Genomic DNA, 22,196 nt, shown 5'->3' with positions numbered 1-22,196 from the left:
TCTAGTCTGGTTGCTTCAAAATGGCATTTCTATTTGAGCTTCACTCCAAAACTCTGGGAGGCTTAAACAGGGGGCGATAATGTCTCTTAAGGATTTACTGCCATCTGTTGGCACAGAGGGAAACTGATTATTGGTCGATTGTACACAGGCTGCTCTGCTGTACTTACAGTATGTACTGTAATTCTCTGTACTACACGCATTTGAATAAAACAGCTAACATTGCTAGTTCATCCTATGCAGCTTTTTTGTAACTCAGCTGTGAGAGCCAGAGTGCTTGTTTATGATGTGATGACACGATCACTCTGCATCCAACAAATCCACATGTATAGAGCTAAAATAACTAAAGATCGAACACTGAGAGCTGGACACAAACGCATCCTGACCTCTCCTCGTCTTGTGCTAACATTACAATAAGCGGTCTGCTTTCTAGACTTTGTGAGATGACTCTTATAATGAATGTGGACCATTTTCATAACATCTTGAATCACCATCTCACTTTCATTCCTACATGCTTGACTGAACCATAATTACCATTTAAAGTGGGACAGGAGTGAAGACAGATCTTTGTTTGCAGCTCGGGTCACGCATGGCAGCCAGCCGTTCTTGATTGCATGATTAGATAAGGCCAGCCGAGATCAGTGAAAACTTTAGTGCGATCTCAAACACAAGAGCTCAGTTTCTACTTTTCCATGTTTATCTGTGTACGTACACATCTTCTAATTGCTCCTTTAATTCACCTTCAACTCCACATGAACGGATACGGCAGTAATGAAAACCATTTATTTGAAAATGTGCGATAAAGGGGAAAAACCCTACAAAGCTAGCGTGGTTGTTACACATGATGTACGGAAAAATCAAAGTTCTGTTTATGATGACACGGCTCCATTAACAATAACGGATAAAGAATCTTAAAAACTGGCAACAAATTCAAAGTTGTCACATATCTGAGACGCAAATCAACAGTTTTCACTTCAGAGGACCGAATAAGAGCGATCAAACACAAAGACTGAAACACGCCTTCACATGGTCGAATTTTAAAGGGTCTCATGTTTAGAAAAACCAAAACGCTCTGCTTTGTCACATGACAGAGGTTTCAGTCTATCAGCTAAATGTGGCACTCTGATTGGCTCCTGAAGGAGTTTGAAGATGAATACGAGCATCATAAAAAAAAAAAACCCAACCCCATTAAAGCCCTTACATTGCAGTCGAACTAGATATGAAGAGGTAGAGAATAGAGAAAGAAAAGAACTAGAGAACAGGCGTCTGTTATAAATTCTTGTACTGCATCTGATTAAAAATACAAATTTCGATGGTTTTATAGGCAGAGGTCTTCAGTCTGCATCCTCCTCCTCCGACTCGGACTCTGAAGGAAAGGAAACATCCGTCACCAGACGCATAAACTCGACATGCATTTAGTTACTAACATTTGGAGAGACCATAAACACGAGGCGTGTTTTGGGGCGTCTCCCATCAGTGGCAGACAGAAACGAGGTGCTTACCTTCCTCTGCGTTCTTGAGCCATTCAACAAACTTTTTCATCTGCTCAAGGAAAACGCTTTTTCCTTTAGCTTGGTGGGCTTCATTGTACCACTTCAGAATCGCCTCCTCGCTCAAGACATCGGCTGGGAGAAAAACACACAAAGATAAAAACGAGAACATAAAACAGAAAAAGAAATCATTTCAACTCGACGCCAACAGCACAGATGCGTCCGCAGGTGCCGGGAAAACAAATGTCACCAGGCAGGTTGATGACATCAATCAAGGCAAAGTTTTGGCTATAATCTCTGGCCATCTGGTATCAGTCACACAAGCCTGCGTCGCTTCCTGCCGCAAAGTAAACGTCTTTACTGGTGGGAACAGCAGCCTTATGGGCATAATTAACTCACCTTTGTAGAGCAGTACGACGATCTTCTGAAAGGCCTTCATGAAGTGGATGTTGTCATAGCAGTACTCCTGGATCTTCAGCAGCAGCGTGAGCTCTGAGAGGCCCTGGGAGGTGAAAGCCTTCAACAGCGGGCTGTATTGCTGAGGATGGAAACCAGGGAAAAGCTGGAGTAAGAGTTTTACCACTGTGAAAGTTTCACACACAGAGTGGGAGGGGGAGATGCTTCTGATTTCTCCCATTACTTCCACTTTGCCTTACTAAATCAATTATCTTCTCTGCAGAGTTCAAAGCCTACAGCAGCACGGATTTTCTAACATCTCCGAGGCACGATTTAAGAGCGACACCCGTACGTTTCTTTAGATCTCTCGGATCGTGTCATAACTGCCGTGGGAGAGAAGAAGAACAGGAAGAGCAGAGCGACGCAGGTGTCACCTTTAAGTGTTTGATGGCTTGTTCCGTCACGAGCTCCTCCTTCTTGTTCCACTCCACCGAGCTCATCACGCTGGACCAAATTAGTCCGATCATCGTCTGCTCAGAGATGTTGTTCTTCTTGATTTCCTCTCGGACGTAAGCAATGATCTATAAGATCCAAGCCGAGAGACGGAACAAACGTTACTGACAACGCAGACCAACCACGGCAGACATTACCTACAAGCACCCCGGCAGGGTACAGAGGTTGGCAGGAGCAGATAATATGTTCAGGCTGAGTGGATTTCAGGAATTTGCCATTGATCCACTGCATCCGTTTCCTCACCATTCCTCAAGACAAAAGGGTGACAGGTCAAGCAGAAAGCAATCTTAAGTGCTACTACACAGCGGTGTGCTGCGAGGAGCGAGTCTGTGTAAAAGAAGATGGAAAACCACGAACACTTACGTCTTTGAGGGGCTCTCCACATGACATCAGATCCTCAAGCTCTTTCTGCAGCTCTTTGCGAGCACCTATGGACTGCTGGTTCCTGGCAAAGTCGGAAATCTCCTTGAGCCCGGCGTCTGTGAAGTACTTTGAGAAGTGCTCGCAACTCCGCTTGTTGGCCGGGAAAAGTTCCTGCAAATTTACATAATCAAACATTGAAGCAGACCCCATTCATCCAAACAAGCCTTCATCAGCAATTAGGAGGCCTTTGGTGCAGTAGCTGCTGTGACTGCCACAATAGTTTGAAACTATTCAATTTATGCAGAGCCGTAATTAAGCAGTCATATTTAGAATACGCAGACAGGCCGCTGAGCGGCATGGGGAAACGCCGCGTCGCCTAAGCCTCGTAGAGATGTTGTAGCGAAGATGTCGTTCTCACCATAAGCCTGTTGTCCATGCCAACCTTTCGAAGACTGGCAGCAACCGAGTTGATGTCCTTTTCAGAAAGCCAGGATTTGAAGAGTTTTACAGCAAAGCAAGGCGAAACACCTGAACAAATGCGCAAAAATGTGAGTCAGCTGTTACTGACAGACCTGCCAGGATAAAGAAAGTCAAAGTAATCCGCCGGTAAACACAACACCGAGGCTCTTAACTGGAAAAATGCCACAAACAAGAAAACATTCAAGTGTGGACCAACGGGTAAATCAAATAAACATCTGCATCTACAAGATAAATAAAAGTGTATGATGATCAAAAAGGTAAAACCATCAGCATCCGTCGGGTCCTTTCAAAGAGCGCAGCACTGGATGCTGATGGATTAACTCATCACATCTATTAGCTGTTGTGTTTGTGGTTAATCTCTTCTTCTGGTACAACACAGACAACCGGCTGACAACGCCCACTCAAAGCAAAACTTCACAGCACCATCTGCACCTTTTACTGCATTACACATTAATAATACTAGCATGTAACAAGAGCACTTATTTGCACAGAAATTAGCATTACTCCATTACTCTGCAGCTTTTTTTAAAATTGCCTTTTCATTAGGGGGGCTGCGAATGGAAAATATTAAGCATTCCCTTCATGCACGTGTAAAATGTAGTAACGTAACGCAGGCGCATCTTTCTAGACTTTCACAGACTCGTGCAGTACTGTAAGACCTCAGGTTCTCTGTAGCCTGGCCACGCAGCTGCTATCAGCATGCACAAATATGCAAACTCTGTGTCAGAGGGACAGACGTTAGACATCTCTGTGTGTAGCAGAGCAAGTCCACTGTGTGACCAATTACATTGACTTTGGTTACTCAGGGGTGGACAGCTTTTTTAGAATATATTTTATAATTTAACTATATTTGTAAACAAAGAGTGGAGCAGACAGTCCTGAAGCAGACGTTTGACACCAGCTGCTTTAATGGAGATTCCCCAAATGTTTTCTTTGTGCGTTCAGTTATTTTAAAGACTCGACTTTGGAATCATAAAGGATACGACTTCCCATCGCTGACTTTCTTTCAGGGAAAAAAAGGGAGAAAATGGATTCAAATGTGACTGATAACAAGTAAATGACGAGAGAAAGAACAACTTCCACAACTCAAATGGGAGGATAACATTGCAGTGACAATGTTTAATATTGAAAGTTTAATAATTTAGTTCCACTCATTGAGTTTCGGCCCTGCTGAATGAGCAAAATGTGAGATTTCTGCAGCATTTTTCCCCCTGATTAATCCCAGCAGCTGAAAACAGACACGTCTGCAGGCATCAAAGGCTTTTCCATAGTCTCTGACTAAAATGAAAGCCTACATACTGTCAACACTCGTTTGCATGACTGCCCATCCCTCTGCTACTTCTACATTAATACCTGCAAAGCATTCAGGCTGTCCAGATAAAGCAAACAGTGCACTGTGTGTGTACAGGTCCTTAAAATGTCTGATAAATGGTGGCTCGGGAAGAGAAACCGTGAACATAATTCTGCACACAGACCGAGTATTAAAGCCGAGTACCTTCTTTGACCAAATTCTCATTGAAGAGGCTGCTGAGAATGGATGCAGAGATGTTCCCGTTGGCCAGCAGAATCCCTGTTAGCATGGCCAGCTTGTTGCGCTCAGACTCTGTGAAACCCTTGAGAAACAGCAGCAGCTGTAAAACAGTAAACATACAGGCTGAACCACAGCAGAGGCAAAGCTGTACTCTTTATATTTTAAACTGAAACAAACTGCTCAAGATTTCAGCCACGACCCGGTCAGGCAGGTCAGGTACCTACGTGACCCGGCTATGCAGAGAAACAAACCTTTTTGATCTCCTCTTCAAATCCCTTCTCCAAGTATTTGTAGCGCCTAATGAGCTTGTTAAAGACCTAAAGGGGGAAAAATTGCTTTATTATCCATAAAAACAAATGGATATTAAAACGTGAACTGAACACAGTGGTATTCACCTGTGCATATGCCTGCATGGTCTCCATGTCCTCTTGTGCTTTGAAGAGACAGAACTCTGTACAGGTCATGTCATCTGACAGCGTACCCCCGGGGGCTGAAATTAAACACATATTCATGTCTTAGGTGCTTCACATGTTTCACCTCTGCTGATCACTGTATCGACATCAATTCAAAAACAGGGGGGGACACTTGTGCACGCCAGTATTAACCTGAAGACCCAGAGAGCGCTCGACTGGGGGACACATTTTATTACCATGGTATAATGCAAAGTTTAAAAGAAATGCCTGCAACTCACCCAGCATTCCACCAGCCACCAGGATGTCGAACAAAGTCTCGGCATAGCGTCGGTAGTCAAGCTTTGCACCAGAGGCATCAAGGAACTTTGCGACAGCTTCCAGATCAGTGCCAGTTTGGTTCAGACCCTGCACAATGCTCTCCTGAAACTGGGAAGGGTCAAACCTCTCCTTTTCATCTGTGCAAAAAGAACAAAAACACAAATTAGTTCAGTTCATTTTTTATTTCAAATGTAAACATTCAGCATCATTTCGTGATATCATTCCATTATTTTGCTTGAAAGGGAGTAGGCAGAAGTATACACTTGTTTGGCTCTACCCCCACAAATTTTACATCTCATTCATTTAGTTTTCTTTTAGTCTTAAACAAACAAACAATGAAACAAAAGCAAAACAAAACAAAAATCATCACAATTACCGTCCTGGGTTGACCCCATTTTCTTCATTCTTAAATTTGTTTTTTATATTTTATTTTAAACTGGTATATGTTGTTACTTTTATTTCTTATGTTAGACTGTTCCATAATTTAACTCCCACTATGGAGATAACTTACTTTAAAAAGTATGTCTAACTTAAATCCACAACAAATTTGGAGTCAATAAATAACAGACACACATTTTTAAAAATATATTTCTCTCTCTAGCTGGAGGCTGTAAAAAAAACTTTTTTCGAGCCAGTTGGACTTGTTGGTGCGTTTTCAATCATTGTCCTTGTGTATAACACAAATGTGCTTGAGGGCATGAAGTAGTGGCTGAATGTAATAATTCAGGACTTTCTGGTAGAGAGCAGAACTCGTGGTTCCATCAGTTGAGCAGGTCCTGAAGTAGCAAAGCAGCCCCATGCCATCACACTCCCACCACCACGCCTGACTGTAGGGATGACGTTGTTTTCATGAAATGCTGTGTTAGGCTGGTTTTATGTCTCCACCCGCGAACATGATTCTGAGAGGACAGAGGGGGAGAGGGGTTTTCACCCACCCCAGATGTGCGTCTGTGCGGTCATCCAAGATCCTGGAGGACTGGATGACGTAAGCAACTAAGTGACGTAAGTGTGATGGAACAGAGCAAGGAGCAAAACCAGAGTTCACCCAAAACGGGAGGGCCATGAAAAAACTTCAAAGGCCAAAAAATAAAGCATGAAAACAGCTTCAGTTTTACATCAGATGTAACTGAGCCAAGTGAGGCCTGCAGTTCTTTAGATGTTGCTCTGGGTTTGTCTGTGACCTCCTGGATAAATCGCTCATGTGCTCTTGGAGACGTTTTGGTAGGCCGGTTGCTCCTGCGAAGGTTCACCACGGTTCCAGGTTTTCTTCACGTCGCTGATGGCTCTCACTGTGATTCACTTGAGTCCAAGAGCCTTACAAACGTCTCTGTAACCTTTTCCAGCCTGATAGATGTTTTGTTTTTCAGCTGTTTCTTTAGCTCATGGCATAATGTGCTGTTCTTTTATTTAAACCTGCTTCACTTACCAGACAGCTTCTATTTAAATGAGTGGTGGGCGATCGTGCTTGAGCCACGATCGCCCAATTGGGTGTTGGGTGTTCGTCTTGTAATCGGAAGGTTGCCGGTTCGAGCCCCGGCTCGGACAGTCTCGGTCGTTGTGTCCTTGGGCAAGACACTTCACCTACCGCCTACTGATGATGGCCAGAGGGGCTGATTGCCTCGCTTCTGTCAGGGCAGCTGTGGCTACAACTGTAGCTGCCTCCACCAGTGTGTGAATGTGAGTGAATGAATAGTGGTATTGTAAAGCGCTTTGAGGGTCTCGAAATGAAAAGTTATTTAAAACTATATAAATGCAATCCATTAAATGATTTCTTGGTTCAGCAGATCTGGCAGTGTGGGTGTGGCTAGTGAAGCTGAACTTAGATTTCATTTAAAAAAAGAAAAAAGGGGGACTCAGTTCAGATTTTTGGCATGATGAAGAGCCAAAAGTCTTTTAAATACTACATATATTTTTTTTCATATTAAGTATTTGTTCCCAGTTACAAAACGTTGGCAGAGAATGTAAAAGATTAAAAACAGGCAATTTTTGGTACTGCCGGCCTGCATTATTGTAGGGTCTTTGACAATATTTGTAAGTCAAAGACTAAGTGGTTGAGATTTGGTGCTATATAAATAAAATAGAATAGAATTGAATCAGAACTGAAAATTGGCATTGGTTATTTGCAAGATTTTTTTGTTTTAATTATGGCATCAAGATTGGCGTCAATCCAGGATTTCACAATCTGTGCTTTTCCATTGCTGGTAGCATGAAAAGCTACAGGGAGGACAGCCGGGCGTGATCTGTATATCCTGATGAAACCACCTGTGTTTAATGTGACCAAAACAAAGTGATGCTCGGCGGTTTCTCACCTCTTTTCCTAGTTTTGAAACGCTGGCCTGTTAGCGTAGGCTTCTGCTGCCTTTGATTACTCATAAAAACACTCTGCAAGAAAAACATAAATGAGCTCAGGGTGAGGAAACAACAATGGGATCCGTCCGCACAGTTCCACCCATGCATAATCAAATCTGCATGAATCATACAAATGGTGTGTGCATGTGGGAGCGCAACGTGAAACAAGCCAGATGTTAGCCACCCCCATTATTTGTTTGGGAGGGAAAGGCTGGTATGAGCCTTCACCCCTGGGGATGTATACACACACATATACTCATACAGGTATAAACAGCAATGCTATTTTCCATAAATGTTAGCGGTAACCACCCTTATTAGCATCGTCCACGTCACCACGCGTGCTAAATGTACGAGCAGCAGTGCATGCACAGCACCATACGAGGACATTTGTCTACCTTCGTTCATTGTCATGATACGAATCTATAAAAACAGCACTTTACTCTGTACATATTATAAATATCACCCCAAAAAAGGCCAGCTGTGACAGTCTATATTTATCAAAGCCGAGCGAGCCAACTCTGGATATCTGACTTCAGATAACACAATAACACTGGGGCAGTGCTAGCTTGCTGCTAACTATAATCCATTTTCCTGGAATTTCCTTCCGCAGTGTCGCAGTAAACTGAACCACTGCGAGCAGCGCTCGGCTCCACAAAGAGAAAAAATTAGTCAGAAACTCACCGAAATCCTCTTTAAGAACAAAAACAGTCCGTGACAAAGAAACTAGTATAACTGGACTCCAGTACAACCAGTTCTAGGGAAGAGGAAGCTGTAGACGTAACCGCGCGTGCGCACTAACGCAGTCTATTTGGGTCGCCACACTTGACTGAAGAGCGAAATTTAAGCGGTTAAAACCAAATAAATAACATGCAGTAATACTGCAGGTCTTCTCTGGATGCAACGCAGGAGTGAGTGATATTTAAAAGAAAATCTGGTTTAAACACCAAATACCGTAAAGTCCGAATCTGTAAATCAGTACAAGAAGAGACAAACACCCCCCAACAAAATCACAAATATGAGTTTCCTGTGCACAGAGAGCGACTTTAACCATTAAACTTGGCCCAGAGTTTCATTAAAAGCTCGTCAAATCGTCGTTGCTATGTAGTATTAAGACACAGGAGGGGGGTATTGTGCTGTCGGGTGGATGGAGTGTCTGTCTATATATAACGATGAAGGAAAACTTTAATGTTGCTTCACACTCACCTCGTAAATCTTGGTTATATTCCCAAAGTCGTGTGGGAACTTCTTCAAACAAGTTTGGCCAACTATAACCTAACCAGTTCGCCTTTTTACAGTTACTTATGTGAGAATAATTTAACAGATCATAATACCGCATAATGAAAGTTCACTTTTAAACAATCAAAGTCCAGTTTACTTTTTTAAAATTCTTCCAAGGCTCAATGTCTCTGCAGCAAACCGCCTCTTTCCTCCGCACAGGAGTCATGGAGCAGTTAAAACAGCTCACGTTGCCTGAATGTTTAGTTAGTAAATATGAGGAGGAAGCAGCTCGCTGTTTGCTTTCTGACTTGGATGTTTCGTTAAACTATTATGTGTGGGGACAAAAGATGAAGTGGCATTGTTTCCGACGACACCTGAAGGCACCACCTCCCCAGCGCTGGAGGTGATTAGGGGACTCACTGGACGAGCTGACTAGCCCAGAGCCGCCTCTCCAGCCACTCCCTACGCCCGGCAGTTTCTGCGCTCTCAAGTCCATCAGAGCTCCATTCAAAGTGCTGAGATTCGGATGAGAGCCTCTTCCAGCCTCATCCAACACAGGCAGACACTAGTTAACCCAAAGACAGCAGGGAAGGGCTTCAGGAGCCTCTCCTGACTTGGAGAATCATCCCGGGATCTTTTTTTTTTCTTGTCCGTGGAGTGGATTTAGGACAAGAGGGAGCAACTTCCACAGAGGTAAAGCGGTAAGTTGTTCTGGAAGTGTAAAGCTTTTTTCTTCTCCGTTGGCTCTGGTTTATCGCTGTTACATTTTCGGAAACTCTTCAAAAGTTAACTTTCCATTTCTTTAGATCGCCTGCTTCCCAACTCATTCATTCCTCCCCTCTCCGTACAGGAGGGGGTTGGGGGATAAATATATACGTTTTTATTTTTTGTGTCCGTTTCTCTCTTTCTCTCTGTGTGTTTCTTACTTTTCTATGACTTGGGGGAGAAAGCGCAGGAGGGATTTCGTTTAATGTCTCTTTCTTGCTGCAAACCGCGGCTCATTCAGCAGTATTCCTGAAAACCGTTGTCGCTAATTGCCTACATCTGTGGGCAAGAACCGTCTTTGTGGCTGAGCGGAGCCAGAAACCCACTGCAGACCCTGAACCAGAGGACAGCAAGCGCCAAACGAGCGTTTTCAGGTGCTGCTGTCACCAAACGCTCAGCTCTGTGTGTGAAATGGCAGATTTAATGACCCATGCAGAGGACGATGAAACTCTGGAATCATTTAAAGTTTTTTTTTCCATTAAAATATCCTTGCATTGCCCCGCTCTATGATCTGTGGAAATACCTGGATTAAAGGTATACAGAGACGGATCAATGCGAGATTAAATCCTGGATAAAGTGGGTGAAGGTGGGCTTAGCCCTCAGTGCGCCCCCGGTTTCAAGAGATCAAAATGTTGCTGACTGGAAAACATTTCTGCTCAGCATGGATAAAAGTCGTCTCTGAGGAACATCCCAAAGTTCCTCCTGGACAAAGTGTTTGTTTTGTGCCGGAGTCTGCTGTGGGTTGGGAACCAGCCTGGAACTCGTAGAAGAAGCGAAATACCTCATAGGAAGGAAAAAACAGTTGCTTTAGGGGGAAAAGCTGCTTGGGGTGCTGCTTCCCTTAGCACATCTGTAAATATAGTGTTCAGTGCCACAGAAGCTGGAAATGAGTGTTAATGGAACAGTCAAGTCCAAACAATGAGCAACTGTTGCTTCACTGCCTTTGATGCAAAGTTGTTTTTAATTCCCGTCTTTTCTTTTCTTTTTTCCCAACTCCTAATTCCACTGGTGAACTTGGTGTCCCAAGAGGATCAGATAAGACCTTTTAAAAGAAGAAGAAGAAAAAAAAAAGTTGGTATCTTTCCCTTTGTGGGTTGCCACAAATATGTCCCACCTCTTTTGGCCAGATTCTCAGTTGGGAAACCAGATGGGAACTTTATTACCCGCACTGATCAAACAAACAGTGATGTAAGCTGAGTGTGAGAGGTAGTGTGTGGTAAGCCTTCAGAGCTGCAAGAAAGACTCCTGGAAAGAAAAGTAACAACCGTTTAGCTCAGCTGGAAGAGGGCTGCGCGTCGGCCGTTGGAGTAGCTCTGCTCAGCGTGAGCTTGTTGGGCAGCTTGCATCAAGTTGCCACAGTTTTGCAACATGTGCCAAAAGCCTCTTTATGAACACTGTGGGGCGGGATGCTGTGGCCTAATGCAGAATGGATGGCAGTTCAAAGTCCCCCAGCCAGCGCCATGGTAATGAATGGTGTTTACACTTCCCTGCCTGTGTAACCCGGTGTAGTGTGGCGTGTGCTTGTGTTAACCATGCATCAGCTGTGATAGAGGGAGGCCTGCATGCTCCGCTGCCTTCAGCAGCCTCTCGTGCAGGGTGGGGATCTGAACGCTTGAAGCATTAAAAGTTCCACATCCACGTCACGGCCTCATCAGCATGGTGACAAATTGGAAGCCCATTATTGTGATTTTTCTCCCAGTTTTGCTTTAGGTGGGGAGGTTTTTTCTTTCACACTTCATCTTGAGTTTACTGTCCTAACAAAGAACTATTCTCAGTGCCGTGCAGCTCTGAGAACTTTCCACCCATTTGACTTCGCGGCTCAAACTTCACTTCCTCAGTTTCCCGGAGGAGCCAGAGTAATAATGCCATACGTTTTTATTTCTCACCGCTTCATCAAGTCCGCTGCAGCTGCTTTCCCCATTCTCTTATTATAAAGGGAGGCAGACAACACTAAAGCAGCTAACTCAGAGCAGCCTGCAGGACGGTATATGAAAGTGCTGCCGTTCTCCTGTGCGCTTTTATTTAATGCCCAGAAGCGCTTATTTCAATACTGATTGAGTGCTCGCGCTGAGGTTTAACCCTGATGATAAAGTAACAGTAGTTGATCACAATAAATGCAGAAAGTAGAAAATCTTAAATCTGCTCCATCATAAGATAACTTTTTATTGTCCTTGCACAGTCACGCTGGCACTAAGCACAACTAAACACAGTAAACATTAGAGTGGATAAAGTTAGATAAGAGATAAGATAAGACTTTATTGATCCCACAACGGGGAAATTTTTGCGTCACCTCAGCTCAGGTAAAGATATCAGAAGGAAATACAAAAATACAGTAAGTACAATCAGTGAAAAAAAGTAAGATAATAGGATGCCAGTGCTCTGTGTTGTTTAGTTCGGTTGTAACTGCCATTTTTCTTGTGATGAAATTTGAAATGGTCTGTAAAGGCTGGTCCGCTTCACCTGGTCAGTGCACTGTGTGTGAGTCACACCGAGCTCTTGCAGCGCTGACCTTTTGAAGGAGCAGAAACTACTGAATAAAGTCCTCTATCGAAGCTTATTATCTGCACCGTTTACTTTTATCTTAGCTTCTCTGTTGGAATAAAAATGAATAATGATTTCCAGACACTCCGACCTCTCGGAGAATGTTGCAGATACTTCTGTTTAAGCTGTGTGAGCGTATTGTCTCATTAATAAACGAGCTGAGCTTCCAAGCTTACAGATGGTTCGTTGGGAAGTTTGGAAGCTGTGCAAGCTGCACAGACTTATTTAAATAACTTTAAGTACAACAGAAAGAAAATTTCAGTGGGGCTGAGATCACAGCAAATGAATGCAAAACCCCAATTTCAGGAAGTCTCTCGTGGTATTACCAGAACTTTGGCTGCTTGTGTCATGAACATGTGAAGCCCCATTGCTCATAAGAAGAAGCTGACTCCTCCAGTTCTCAGGGTTTGTGGAGTAAACATTGTGTAATACTTTGTCATCTTGATTTCCAGATACTGCCTGCTTCTTGCCTGACTGAACGTCCTCATGTCTGCCTGCACTTTGGGCTGTATTGTAAATAAAGAACAGCATTTGTGTGTGTGCTGCAGGTTCATGTTTGATGGACCTGGATTGTGCGTTCGGAGCTAATGGGGTCACATTTGTGTGAGATCTCCTGTTTATCATCTAGTGTAAGGTTCAGTTTCAGCGTCTGTGCTGTCACAGCGGCTCTGGGCCGTCGGCGTGCCGAGCTTTCCTCACACAGATCTGCACCTGGAGTGTTGGGGACCCAGGAATTCCAGTTCAGTTTCCAGGCAGCTGCTTGTGTTGAGCTCCTGTAACCCTCGCTGCATTGTCCTGCCCTGCTCTCTGGCACGGCTCCATGCCACGCTGCTGCTCCATTAGGGAGGGCTTTAATCTGCATCAGCGGCAGCAGCGTGCCATGTTGTGACTTTTCTGTGACAAAGCTGGACTGATCTGCGGGAAATTTTACAGAGTATTATGCTGCATAATGGATGTTTATTATCATCTGTTCAATGCCACTCTATTCCCAAACAATTGCTCCAAAGGCAGCGTCACGAGACCCGTGTCTGCGATTATATCAGAGGCCACAATGCAGAGCCTAATTGGTCGACTGTCCTGGAAATACTGACATTTTCAAAACCGTTACAGGTTTCTCAGCAGCGAGTTCACTGGCTCCGCTGCGTCTCCAGCGTTGTCACTATTTGTGTTGTGCATGCCTGTGAGTGCCTGCACGGCTGTTGACCTTTGTTTGGACTCGTTTTCCTCTCTGAAGGGCAGAAAGAACATCAGGACCTGTAAATATTAAATGTACTTCTAATGGTGATTTTTGTATTCGTGTTTCCCCCATAGCGTGATCTGACTGAGAAATCTAGGTCAATGTCAGAGGCACAAAGTAGAGCACATCTCATATTATTGCTGCGACATGCATCCATTACTATCAGATCTCAGATGATAAAATCTCTCACGTGTTTTATTTTTCTGTACAGACACTTTGCTCCTTCTTAATGCAGCACTTTAATCTGATGGACTCGTTGATGAAATTCTGATTTAGAAATTAATTCTGAGAGTTGTGTCAGAGGCGGCCCGGAGTCGTGGGTGTGCTCTATCTGCTCTGCACATCAAGCTTCAGGCTGCGTTAACAAGCAGGGGTTAAGGCAGTGCCGCTGGATGGCTTTGAGTCTGCAGCACGTCACCGACAGCTGATGACGAGTCATGAAACATCGCCGTCCCGAGAAGTTTTAGTAAAAAGTGGTTATTATGCTTCAATTAGCAAAGCACTCAAAGTCCTCGTGTTACATCTGCAGTAACGTCCTCGCTGAGCTCCAACCGTGGGAGACTTTAAGTTTTGATGTTTTTGGTGTAATACGCCAAATTGAAATGATGTGTAATCACAGCCACGTGCTGCACACAGGCGCTGTGCCAGTGTGAGCGCGCTCAGTAAAGGTGACTGTGAGATACAGCCTTGCTGCATCGCTGATCTAGATTTGAGATGAATGACAGCTAAACCATACCGGGGCATTTGATGCTTCAACATGCAAAATTCAAAAAGCACCAGAGAGAGAGAGAGAGTGACAAAGCCGGGCACTACTAATCTGGTTACTCCGAGGAAATTGGCAGAGGTTAATACGAGGTCATTCAGGTTTAGGCTGATTAAATCAGTGTGTTTATATCAACCACAATTTTAAAAAACTTCTTTTTTTTTTTTGCCCTTTATCTGTGACAAACCACAAAAGTCAGTGTTTTTCGTGTTTATCAGTATAGATGATAGAAGTTTTATCCCCCATTTCTCTCCCACACAGCAGTAAGGATAATCCCAAGAGTTTAATCAAAGCCGTCAGGTTTTCTCTCATTCTCCCTCTCTTGGATGTAGTACAACATTTAGCAGCAGGCAGCAATTCCCATTAATGGGATTTTTGTCACAGGCTGCCTGGAAGCTACTTCTAAATGTGGGGTAGTGGGTTATCAGCCGAGGATGTCCAAGATGCAGACAGATGCCACATTTTTGGCACTCGGGCAGCTTTATCTCCCAGGTCAACACGAGGCGTCAGAATCTGCTTTTGCTCAGAACGAATAAGCTCCCTGCTTTAAACACTCGTGTTTAGTAGCAGACTTTCAGTGTGGCGTGGCTTTGCACTCGCTGCCATGACCGACCGGGCAATCAGTTTGCAGTAGATGAGTATTTAACTGGTTTGGTGTAATTGGGTTGACTAATATTGATTGTTGCAGGCTAGTACAAAATCCCCGATGCTCTGGATGCTCAGTAATTACAGAGGAGCTATTAGGTGTTTTGTAAACTTTGGTTTATTTACACGTGCAGCCTTTAGGAAGTCTGCTCCTCTCTGAAATGTTGAAATGATCCAAAATGATATTTATTGATTTGAAAAGCACCGAGTGCTGCAGCAGAGCGGCTGCATTATAAAGTCCTACACATAAGCAGCATATGGGCTGAGATCACAGAACAACTGACTGCTGTTTTTCATGCCTCCAAAGAATTTTGCAACTGTTTCAAATGTAAGTAATTATATTTTTAAAGTGCGCTGCAAACCACTCGAGCAGCTGGTCGACTCGAGCCATCACTGGGGCTGCTTTGGCACGAGGCCATCAGGCCAAGAGGAAGTAACCTACTTATGAAATATATATACTTAAGTAATCACATATTTCTCCCCTTACTGGAGCCTGCTAAACCGAGATGGGGTTGATGACATCATTAGACATTTCAAATGTCTTGGTTTCCTAAATAATTTTTCATCCATCATCGTTTTTTTTCTTTTCAGTCTTTAAAAGTTGTCTCCGTGCTGAGTGTGAGAGCGAGTGCTGCTGGAAACAGACTCCTGCCTGCTGCTAAGAACTGGGCAGCTTCTTTATGGGCCAATAATAGTGTGCCCTGCGGGGGAACACAAGCCAGGGAAAAAGTGAAATAGAAGTCTCCAGTTTTTTCCAGAAAGTCGTGCTGTTCTTACGCTGCAGCTAAAAGTCGGTTTGACAGCTGAAAAACCTTTTTTTCCTCCTTTTTTGGTGAAATATCCGCCCCTTCCTTTTCTCCAACAGTTTCCAGTCACGTATCGCATCCACGGTCGAAGATGCGTCTGTGTCCGTGAGGAACGACGATATTGTTTCTGTGTTTTGAATGTCAGACGTCGCCTCGTTTTCGGGCTGCTTCTGATTGCCACCCACGACACTTCCTTCATTCCCAATGCTGTCTAAAACATCACAGTGCATTATGCCCCTGTCATATTTTCATTTGCTTCAGAGCACGATCCGTTCTGACTATTCAGAAAGAGACGCCTGTCCTACCGGCGAACAATAGACGACTGCATGGCCTCATCTATTGGTCTTGTGTGGGCAGCCTGTCACAACAGCAGACATTAGGTTTTTGGTGCAGCAAAGCCCTGAATGCATCCCAGGCCCCTCTTTTATCTCCAGCCCTATGGCGTTGGGATTACTCTCCCAAAGGAGACTGGACTGAAAACTGCCAGCCGCAGCACTGTCTTTGTCACAGCCGGGACTCTTTTCCAGCCGAATATTATATCACAGCAAGCAAAGCAGCACAGGAGAAAAGTACAATTCTCCAGTGGAGTTCATGGGACTCGTACGAAACCCCGAAACAGGAGGAGACTCCAGCTGAGCAGACACCCACAAGTCAGGGGCAAAGTTGCTTAGTTATGTAAGTTTCTATGGGACATTCTCGCATGCCACAGGGGAGAAGGAGACCTATTAGCCAATCAAAAGGCCCCGCTCCGCCTCTGGAGGCAAACTCTTGCCTTCCACACATGTGCACCCCTGCACTGAGTTTATTTACATTGGCTAAGTTTAGGACTGTTTGTTTTCTAACGAGAGGACGCCTCTGACGAGTTTGCTGGAACGTGATGCACACAAAGACAAAAAAGGATCTGATAGGAGACACAAGGCTGATGCATTCTGTGCTTTTTCTTCCATATAAAACATGCAGTTCTGTGCTTCATGCACACTTTACGATATAAAGGCCCCCCAGGATTACTCCAGAGCCTTCCCCTTTTTCTAAATGAGTCTCTAATGTATGTTTCCTCCTTATATCCTTGCAGGGGGGGACGACTACAGCCAAGATGGAGGTGAAGACGTCACTTCTAGACAATATGATTGGGGTCGGCGACATGGTCCTCCTGGAGCCCCTCTCTGAGGACTCCTTCCTTGGCAACCTGAAGAAGCGCTTTGACCACAGTGAGATCTATGTAAGTCTGCTGCTTCCTACATCAACGAGGCTTAATAACACTGACTTCAGATAACGTGGAGAAAAAGACGGGCTCGGTAGCAGAGCAACAACACTGCTTCACTCTCTCGCTCTGAACGCTGCAGAAGGCTTCTCCTAGGAAATGCACAGATACTTTTCATAACTCTATTGTTCCTCCCATGCTTCACTTATTTCAGTGCTGGCTATACAAGTAGTACAGAAACAGAGACCGCAGTAAGAAACCAATCAATAAATCAAATCACGGAGGAATGTAGTCGGTGCCCTCAAATGAGGCCTGAAATCCAGAGCTTAGGAGGAAGGAAGGCCCGGCAGTCTAGCTGACGACTTATCTGTAGAAGAAGGGGATTGTTGAAGTGTATCCACCGTATCAGACAATTGGTTCTGGGCTTTATGTTGTGGCAGCGATTCTTCTGCTTTGTAGGATGGCGGCCATGCTCAGTGTGAAGAATATGTCTGGTTATTCTCAATGCTCTTCTTCAGCTCTGTCAGTGGTGAAGAAGTTGGAAGTTCCCTGTTTTGTTTGTTTGTTTTCTTCATATTCGTTCCCCTGCATACAAACACCAGAGTGTTACTGTGAACACGGAGCTGTGAGGACGTCCTGGGTAAATGCACGGTACTGCCTCACGCTGATAAGCTGAGGATCTGTTGCTGTCTTTGTTTTCTTCCCTCTGCTATTCATCATTAACATTGTATTCCCAGGAGACGTCGCTTAGTTCGACTTTGATTAGCTGTTGTGCGCTTTTTGAGCTAAATGGGATTTTACTACCTGTGTGTAACACTGAGCTGTGACACCATGAGTGCAGTTAGCTCAGGGCTGGGCAACAAGGCCTCGAGGGCTGGTGTGCTGCAGCTTTTAGATCTCACCCTGGGTCAGCACACCCGAATCAAATGATTAGTTCGTTACCAGGCCTCTGGAGAACTTCAGGACATGTTGAGGAGCTAATTTAAGCCATTTAAATCAGCTGTGTTGGATCAAGGACACATCTAAAACCTGCAGGACACCGGCCCTCGAGGCCTGGAGTTGCCCACCCCTGAGTTAGCTGGCTGTAAAACTAAAGAACCATGAAGAGAAACTCAAACCTGAGATGAATGAAGGAAGGAATGACCGGCTGTCATTAAGTTACTTAATGTGAAAAGTAGTGAGTTACATCTCGAGTTATGTATTCCTCTCACACTCCAAGGAAGAGAAAATAGAATTCATCCAAAAGTGAAGATTGGAAACCGTTAAAGTTCAGTAGATATCGCTGCCACCCTAACCTTTAAATGCTTTGTCCGCTAATCGTCCTTCTTCTGCAAAATAATTAGATTCAAAAAAGTTACTGTGATTTTTGTGATCTGAAGATGAAGCCTTTGTGGTGACATTTTGAAACCATAAACTCAGGTTTTCCCTGTGTGGTGCTTACCTAAATGATGTGGCTACAGTAGTTAAACCCACTTCATATATGCAATATTAGCCTGGCAAATAAAAATAGACTGTTTATGGAAAGGTAAATCACATAGCCCTAAATCTGCTAAAGCTGCACCTCAAGAGCGATGACCAGGAGAAGCACCAAAACCTGTACTTACCCAATAAATCTGCGGTGTGCAGTCCTTGCTTGCAAATGTATTTTCCCTCATGTGGCATCATTCCTTACAAACGGGCCCATCCCCCACACCAAACTATCATATGACAGCTCGTAGCAGAAGAAACATGGCTTTGTCTGTCAGAGGGACAGCACATCATGCGTCTGTAACTGTGGAAAAATGTCCCCGTGTGGCTCAGAGGAACCATGAAGACTTTCATACACAATAACTTGATTAGATGTGATGGCGTCTTTTCCTTGCGTGTGGATTTATTGATAAAGAAATTCATACAGTGTCTTGATTGTGCACACATCCTACTTTCTTCATCTCATGAACAACACCAAAGTGTATATATATGTAAAAAATCTGCAGGCATGCAGATTGGAGCAGGGATCGAACCACCAACCCTCCGATCGCCTCCTGAGCTACAGCCACGCCTAGAAAGTAGAAACCCCGTGATCGTTAAGACGAATCTGAAAAAGCCTGCGAGTTCTAGTTTACCTAATGGATCGATGTGGTTATAAACCTGACCTGCGAACGCCGGGCCTGCGTCGTTCTGCATTTCTGCATCGCAGCTCGGCTTTGAAAAGGATCGTCAGAGACATCAAAAGATGCAGGAAGATGTGCTACCAACTGAAAATCACCACGGGCTCAGGTACGACAGTAATCAGGAGGTACAGAGCAAACCGCTGTCCCACTAATCAGAGCTGCATTTTTCATCCTTCTGAAAAGACGCTACAGATGGTGAGCTACCCACACAATCGAGCTCTGAAAATCAGCCTCGGCACAGGCGTCGTTAGAGGAAATCACGGTTTCTGTGACAGCTCATGCAGTGTGAAGGACATTGCATAACATAAAAGAATCACGTCTTGCTTGATCTTTGGCACAAACATACAAGATAAAACTTTTCCAAAAGCCCACAAAAAGAAACCGGATGTGCAGCATGCCGTGTTCAGTCAGATGTGAAGGAGATGGAGGTCCAGTATGTTGGCCAGTACTCCCACTTGTAGAAATGGAGGAGGGAGTGTTATGCTAAGGGGATATAGTTGGGGACATGACGACTCCCAGTCTCCAGAAGGCTGACTGAGGATTTCAGCGTGACGACGTTAAAGAAACAAACTGTTGCCTGAAAGTAAAAAAGCATCTCCAGCAAAGTGCAGCTGCAAAAAAAAAGTTTTCAGGTTTTCCAAAATAATGAAACAAAGCTTCATGTCGAAGAGGAGCGTGAATGTCTTTGGCTTCATCGAGGTCTTAGTATTTATAAAAAGGAAACTACGTAGGAGCAGATGCCCTGCTGTTCATCCCGGGACAAACACAGCAGACACTGTGGGGTGACGGGAACTTTTAGTCCCATCAGTTCAAAGCTCTTCGTACATCTTCTGATGTGTGAGCTGAACCACGAGGAAGCATGAAGCTCCTCTCAAGTTGTGATTTATTTAATGACTTGAAAAGGCCGAGTGGGGAAAAAAGTTTCAGGTTTTTAATGCTTTTTTGTGCGCGCGTGTTCTGCCTTTGCTCAGAACACGTGACTTTTTGTTTACATTTGCAGCTCTCGTTGCCTCTGTGCACATCCTCTGCACTCGTGCCGCCTCTGGTGTGTTATTGAACGAGAGGCAGTGGGAGGCTGCGGTGCTGCCACAGGGAAGGCCGTGCTCCGCTCTCGTCAGAGTGGCTTATGCAACCGCCATTACCATAGAGAGCAGAGAAAATGTTTCAGGTTGATGCTTGAAAGGTTCTGTTTGCCGTGTAGGAGGATGATGATGGAGATGATAGCCGGTTGCGTTCGCTTTGAGACATTTCTGATGAGTGTGATTTGTTGGACTTGTTTGGATGTTACATGAATTTGTTCCATTTTGTATAAAACACTGATTTTCTTTGATTTAATAAAAATGACTGAGGTTGGATGTTCTTGCATTTTCCTTTGATATCAGGTGACTGATGTTTTTGTAATATCTGAGCAGGAAGTTTGTCTCATCTGGACTTTGTTTGTCCCGGCAGCTGTTCCAGGCTTGTCTTGTATGGCAGCATGGGCACTAAAGCTAAATGACTCTGCTCAGCCCACAAACGTGTTTTTCTCCTTGTTTTCACACGTCTTCAGCTTTACTTCACACATCACGAGCTTTCATTAAGCATACCTGTCTGAGAAACGCTGACATTAGCAGAATTCCCGTCCCTTTGATTCAGAGACTGCCCGTCTGCACGGCGGCGTTAAGCTGTGCAGACTGAGAAAGTAACCTGTGGATTGGTGCTAATGCTTTCTGTCTCTCCTTCTCCCTTCAGACATACATTGGCAGCGTGGTGATCTCCATGAACCCTTACAGGTCCCTGCCCATCTACACACCAGAGAAAGTAGAGGAGTATCGCAACAGGAACTTCTACGAATTAAGCCCACACATGTGAGTCCAGCTCTAAGGTCCTCTTCACACCCGGCGAGCGTATAAATGTAAATTAAAGAGCGTGAGGTTAGATTTGGTTTGGAAAAAGGACTTTTTTTGAGGCTTTGTTAGCCTTGATGTGGTGAGAAGAAACTGTCATCTGTCTCTTGAAGATGGGGTATTGAGAAGCTCTTTGCAGATTATCGGTTTGGACCCAGTGACTAATGCAGTGGGATGGATGGAGGAGGTGGGGGTGCTGAGATCAGAGGGACCCTAACTAGTGTATGGGGAGTGTTGGCCATTGAGTGCCGTGGCATGCCATCTGTCCGCTGGCAACATTAAGTCAGCACTGCTGCGACTGTGCCAAGACAAAACAAAGCTCGGCACTCGTCAATTAGCCCGCTGTGTCTCTGGGCTGCAGCAGAAGCCCTCAGAGACTCCGACTGGAGGAGCGAGAGTGCTCTCGTCCCAGAGCAGACATACTCCCTGCAGACAAAAGCAAACTCTTTGGCTTTACTTTACAGCCGGAGCCGACACGACACAGTTTCAAGCTGCTTTCCCCCCTTCTGTTCGCTGGTCAGTGCCTGTCACGTCTCTCTCCTCTCACCGCACACAAAGAGGCTCAAGAAATCCTGCTGTCGACTTTTGTCTTTAACATTTTCATTATTGAATTCCACTTTGACTGCCGTTCAACCCCTTTATGATAAACGTTCCCCTGTATCCTTCTGTCATTATTTTGAAGGATGTTAAAGATGGAAATCATCAGAGTCTCACGGTCAAACTGTGAAAGTAGCCAGAAATATAAATGGCCAGAATGATTATCAGAGCATTACAAACAACAACACTGATTTTTGGCAGCGTGCAAGATTTTCAAAATAATCTCTTAACTGCATTTCCACTGGATCATTTAGGTCGTCGCACAGGGCTGAACAGCAGACCGTTTGCACTGCTAATATGAACTGAAAGGGTTTATTGCTGTGAAAAGACAGCCGTGCATGTTTGAGAAAAATGCATGGTTTCAACTCATCTTCCTGAAACTTTGAAAACTGGAACAATGAATAGAAGCCTGCGACTCTGTACAGGTCAAAAGGTTCATGGTAAATTAAAAAATGTGCGATATGCAGCAGGCAGAAGCCCCAGAAAGAGGCTCTGCTACAAGCTTTTCTTTTCATGCTCTGCAAAAAGCATCAAAGC

The 22,196-nt window shown here is 44.5% G+C and overlaps 2 protein-coding genes across 2 annotated transcripts in view; one reads left to right on the top strand and one right to left on the bottom strand.

The window, feature by feature from the left end:
• Nucleotides 1-766: 766 nt before the first annotated feature.
• On the bottom strand, nt 767-8,681 carry LOC102304660 (basic leucine zipper and W2 domain-containing protein 1-A). Its single transcript, XM_005925913.3, has 12 exons — nt 8,532-8,681; nt 7,811-7,883; nt 5,462-5,638; nt 5,166-5,260; nt 5,022-5,087; nt 4,735-4,870; nt 3,178-3,287; nt 2,760-2,930; nt 2,318-2,464; nt 1,887-2,025; nt 1,500-1,622; nt 767-1,363 (listed from the first exon to the last, which is right to left on the bottom strand). Exons 2-12 carry the CDS (start codon nt 7,872-7,874, stop codon nt 1,332-1,334), a joined length of 1,260 nt encoding a protein of 419 aa, XP_005925975.1. The 5' UTR covers nt 7,875-7,883; nt 8,532-8,681; the 3' UTR covers nt 767-1,331.
• Nucleotides 8,682-9,329: 648 nt separating this feature from the next.
• The window catches only part of myo1b (myosin IB), a gene marked incomplete in the record, with an annotated part of 53,904 nt that continues 41,037 nt past the window's right edge, over nt 9,330-22,196 (top strand). Inside the window, 3 exon segments of the mRNA XM_005925908.3 lie at nt 9,330-9,769; nt 16,898-17,044; nt 20,908-21,023. Coding sequence (XP_005925970.2) covers nt 16,919-17,044; nt 20,908-21,023 — 242 coding nt within the window.

This window comes from Haplochromis burtoni, unplaced genomic scaffold (assembly GCF_018398535.1).
Source record: "Haplochromis burtoni strain Fernald_Lab_line unplaced genomic scaffold, NCSU_Asbu1 Contig_74, whole genome shotgun sequence".
Taxonomy (NCBI): Eukaryota; Metazoa; Chordata; class Actinopteri; order Cichliformes; family Cichlidae; genus Haplochromis; species Haplochromis burtoni.
This window is presented reverse-complemented; position numbering and strand designations above follow the sequence as displayed.

What these genes read in the sequence shown, in the direction of transcription:
- LOC102304660 (XM_005925913.3), bottom strand. Translation starts at nt 7,874, where the DNA reads ATGAGTAATCAAAGGCAGCAGAAGCCTACGCTAACAGGCCAGCGTTTC. An exon ending in TTGAAGAGGAGATCAAAAAG is followed by an intron (nt 4,871 to 5,021) that starts GTTTGTTTCTCT and finishes ACTGTTTTACAG; the next exon opens with CTGCTGCTGTTTCTCAAGGG. An exon ending in GCTCAAGAACGCAGAGGAAG is followed by an intron (nt 1,364 to 1,499) that starts GTAAGCACCTCG and finishes CCTTTCCTTCAG; the next exon opens with AGTCCGAGTCGGAGGAGGAG.